The following is a 4,556-nucleotide window of genomic DNA, read 5'->3' on the forward strand; positions in this document are numbered from 1 at the left end:
AATGCCAGTTGACATTCCCTTGATTGGTTATTTGTGATGAATTCTTTATTAGCCATAATAATTGTGATTATCAGATGAACCTTTATGGTGGAAGCATAATACCATGCAACCCTATTTGGCACAGAACAACAGGTTGTTGGGAGTGGCAACATGAACACACACTTTAGGCTCTTTCTCAGGCTTTGGACGATTTGGCATGCCAACTTTCCATGAGTAACTGGTTACAACAGACACACCTCTGCTATAATTTAAACAATAACAATGGATTTGCTGCAAATGATGCCAGCAGAATCAGGAACCTTATCAGAGGGATAAAACGGTGACTTCTGAAGATAATGGAGTAAACGTGAATGAACATTTCCTATAATCAATTCCTTCCTTCCATTTCTGCACAGTGGTGCACATTTATCAAGCAGCTCTCTCTGCCACACTGTATCGCCATCCTCCCTTTCACTATCAGTGCTTATAACTCAGCAAGCTACAAGCTGAGCCTTTCGCTTTAGAAACCATTAATGCAGAAATCCATGTACTCCCAAAAAGCATGACTACCTTTCTCATAACTCCAGGTTACAATGTTGAAAAATGTCAAAAACCTGTAATGAAGTGCTCCAATCTGATAGAAATTGCAAGTATTCTTAACATAAATCATTTCAGAGCACAACCTTTCATTATGGAATAAGAAAGTATGTTTGACAGTTTAAAAGCCACTCTACGTTTCAGCCATATTAATGCAAGCCTGTCTGTGTCAGCCGTCCTCAATCAGATGGTAAATGGCACAAACAGATATTTTTTGAGCTACGCCTGCCAGAAAGGGGAATTGGAGCCAGTTGCTTGCAAAATAGTCTAACGCACTCTCTGACCTAGGGATTTTGGCTCTAAGAGAAACATCTAAATCTCAGTGGCAGAGGTAACCATCATGGCCTCATTCAAACAATTTAAATCATGAATTTCCATGGCCTATCTAGTTACCAGATAAGGTTTATCAAAAATGTAATTTAATTTCATAGCTTTCTCAGGTCTGGAAAATACAATTTAAAAATTCCCTGATATTTCATATTAGTTGAGAGACTCTTCTTCCAAAAGGAGAAGGATGGAGAGAAGCACTGTAGAAAATAAGTAAAAAGGCTTTATTTCCTTACCCGGTGAAGGTCTCCTTGGATTCCGTTGTCGAGCACCTTGGCTGCCAGTTGAGCTTCGGTAAGCTGCGGTCGGAGGAAAGGAGGCTGAACAGACACCGTCTGAGCCTTCCTCTTTCTACCAAGATACCTGAGCGATCAGAATACAACACTGTTTAAATCTCAATAAGAAAATACTACATATAGGTCAAAGTTGTGAACATAGTGGAAAACATACCTGGGTGCCTGTGAGCTGCACAGAACGTGCGAGACGTTCCTCAAGCAGCCATTTGTGAAGGGGTTCACGCCTCCCCTGAACTTCCCTGTTACCTACAAACAGAGTTTACCATTACACAGTAACCTTAGTAGTTACTTAACCTAACTAGTTATTTGCCATAAAACATTTGTGACCATGGACCACAAAACCAGTCATAAGGGTCACTGTTTTGTAAGTGAGAGCTAAATAAATAACCTTTCCATTGACATCTGGTTTGTTAGGATAGGACAATATTTGTCAGACATTGACTATCTGAATCTCCGGAATCTGAAGGTTGCAAAAATCTAAAGAGAGAAAATTGCCTTTAAATTAGTCTAAATGAAGTTTATAGCAATGCATATAACTAATCATAAATTAAGTTTTGATATATTTACAGCAGGAAATTTACAAAATATCTTTACGGAACATGATCTTTAATTAATATACTAATGATTTTTGGTATAAAAAAAAACATTATTTTGACCCATCCAATGTATTGTTGGCTATTGATAAAAATATACCTGTGCTACTTGTTGCTGGTTTTGTGGTCCAGGGTCACATTTAAAAATAATTAAAAAGAGATGGAATGAGGCAGTAAAGAAAAATTGTGAGACAATAAAACACAAAAGTGTGCACGTTGTCAACACAAAGAGTAGGAGAAATGGGCAGAAACTGGTTTGGGAAGAGGATTAAGATGAGATTACAATCTAAAGAAGGAGGCCAGAGAGAAGGTCATATTTTGTAGGATTATAAAACTGCTTAATAGGGATTTTAATCCCAGTTCGCCACCACCAACAGCATGGTTATTGACAGGAAAACAAACATAACAACAGAAGATTATGACTTTGCATGTCACAACCTGCTCATTGGTGGTCCTGCCTCTTGCCACCAGAACAACATGGAAACCAGTGAGACCTGCCACTGGGATGAAGAAAAGCCCAGCAACACACATGACACCCATACTGACAAAGGGTCAAGGAAAAATAGCGCATCATAATATAATTCAGTTAAGTTCAAGACACCGTTTTCAAGTACTGTTTTTTTTGGTCACATAAAACTGAAATTTTTTTGAGGATACGTGACAGCTGAATGCACTCTGTCCAGCTGCTGGGTGTGGTAGAGAATGAAAAGCAGGCCGAAGCCAAAAACGCCCATTATGTGAGCTGTCAAAGAGAGCAGGAACAGGAAGAAGTAACGGTAATTCCTCCGGCCGATACAGTTGTTGACCCACGGGCAGTGATGATCAAAATCCTGCGAGAAGAGAAGAGGCAATAAGTGTGTGTGTGAGAGTCATAATGGTGAAAAAGACAGAGAAAAGCTTAAGGCTGTCCAAAGCAAGCACACTTATCTACTTAATTAACACAAATCGATCAGTCTAGTCTGCAAAGCATTAGTCAAAGCAAGAGTGGACAAACTGATTAACGATAAAGGTTTTACCCTTAGAAAAAACTGCAAATGTTATGGAATGGCTATGTATTGTAATGTCATTTGTTTTGTTAATACACAATAATGGGAGTCAGCTTAACAATGACTGGAATAAGGTACGAGTGTGTGTTTACCTCCACACAGTTGTCACACACAGAGCAGTGAGAGCAACGCGGGGGTCTGTAGAAACGGCAGGTGGAGCACCACTTCATCCGCACTTGAATGCCTCGAATCTCCACAGTCTTGTAAAGAGGAGCCCGGAAATCATCCTCTTTATCCTCATCTTCCTCAGCTACAACAGATACACAGAGTTTTAAAATGCCTTCCTCAGTGGATCAAACTACAGTTGTATTTTATTGAACTCCATCTTAAGTCAACAACCCCGTTCATTTTATAACCAATGTATACATGTGCTCTTTAACACACATCTTGTGCACAATTCATTAGTGTAAAATGAACCTAACAGACAAAGTAAATAACCAATAGCCAATTAACTTTCAGATTTCCAGATTCCCCCCCCAGGGTTGACTTTAAGATCGACTAAGTTATATTACTATATACCATTGTAGAACTGATTAACAATAAACATTCTAATAATTATTATGCATTAAATACATTGTATTTTATTTCTACCCAATATCAGAATCATTTTTGTTAGTTTTAGTTAACAAAAACACTGCTTTGCTTAAAGGGTTGATTCAGCTAATGTTTAGTACATCAAGATCAGTTAAATAAAAAAATATTCCATCCATTGACTACAGTATGAAGTATAGACTTAAAAAAACAAAAACAAACAAAAAAACAACATTAAGTGGTTTATATATAAAGCTGTTTGTTTTTCCAATAAGAGAGCGACACATTCTACTGCAGCTGTACACTCACACAGACACATAATCGCAGATTGCTTCATTACCTCTAGGAAAGATGCCAGGATCCATAAAAGTGGCCATACAGAAGTTGGCCAGAACAAACAGAAACATAATGCCATTGTATATTGGCACAGCAACGGAAAAATGCTCTGAAAGCCAAGGGCACCTGTGAGAAAAAGAGGCATGAATGAGACTGAAATCACACACTACATGCATGTTTTATATATTTTCGTCAAGTCTGTTTAACTGTCCTAATTTAGGAAAAGGGCTGGTTGTCAAGGGAACTGATAATCACTGATAATGTTTTAACCACATTCTTACTCTAAGCAATACAGACGTACAGATAACCATACAATTTCTCCCGGGAAAGAGAGGGTACCACAAAACATACAATGTGTGAGAACACAAAAACAGAAGAGAGAAGAAAATGAGAGAGACAGAGAGAGAAGTGGCTCTTCATGACAGATGCTGTCCTATTTTCATTGCCTTTCAGAGTTTAATCTGAGGGGTTGGTGAGAAGAGAGGGATCGGGGGGCAAATGACAAGAATGAACAGACGTGACACAGCATCTGACTTAAGCCCCCCAGATTTCCTTTTGTGTGTGAACTGGAAGGGCCTTTTTTATTTTTTTGGCATGATGACTATTTCATAGTCCTGTTATTTTTTACAGGTCACGACATGCAGAACACAGGGCACAAGAAGTCAACAGGAAGCTGATGCGATTTCTTAATTTCGCCAAGAGAAAACTATTAATAAGTGCAATTACTAATAATATTACATATTTATTATTTGGTGATACACATTTGACAGTAAAGCACTAAGCTTGAGTTGGGAAGCATACAAAATGTATAGTAATTAGTTTCAATCAGTTTCAAATAAAATTTTACTTTA

General features: G+C 38.1%; 1 protein-coding gene across 1 annotated transcript in view; it reads right to left on the reverse strand.

Annotated features, from left to right (window-relative positions):
* The window catches only part of LOC122341421 (palmitoyltransferase ZDHHC5-A-like), a 29,166-nt gene that overhangs the window by 8,109 nt on the left and 16,501 nt on the right, over positions 1-4,556 (reverse strand). The window contains exons 2-7 of the mRNA XM_043234769.1: positions 3,710-3,831; positions 2,931-3,088; positions 2,450-2,622; positions 2,231-2,333; positions 1,354-1,445; positions 1,140-1,266 (exon numbers count right to left, since the gene is read on the reverse strand). Coding sequence (XP_043090704.1) covers positions 1,140-1,266; positions 1,354-1,445; positions 2,231-2,333; positions 2,450-2,622; positions 2,931-3,088; positions 3,710-3,831 — 775 coding nt within the window. The remainder of the gene's footprint in view (positions 1-1,139; positions 1,267-1,353; positions 1,446-2,230; positions 2,334-2,449; positions 2,623-2,930; positions 3,089-3,709; positions 3,832-4,556) is intronic.

The sequence above is a fragment of the Puntigrus tetrazona genome, chromosome 1, assembly GCF_018831695.1.
Source record: "Puntigrus tetrazona isolate hp1 chromosome 1, ASM1883169v1, whole genome shotgun sequence".
NCBI classification, from domain to species: domain Eukaryota; kingdom Metazoa; phylum Chordata; class Actinopteri; order Cypriniformes; family Cyprinidae; genus Puntigrus; species Puntigrus tetrazona.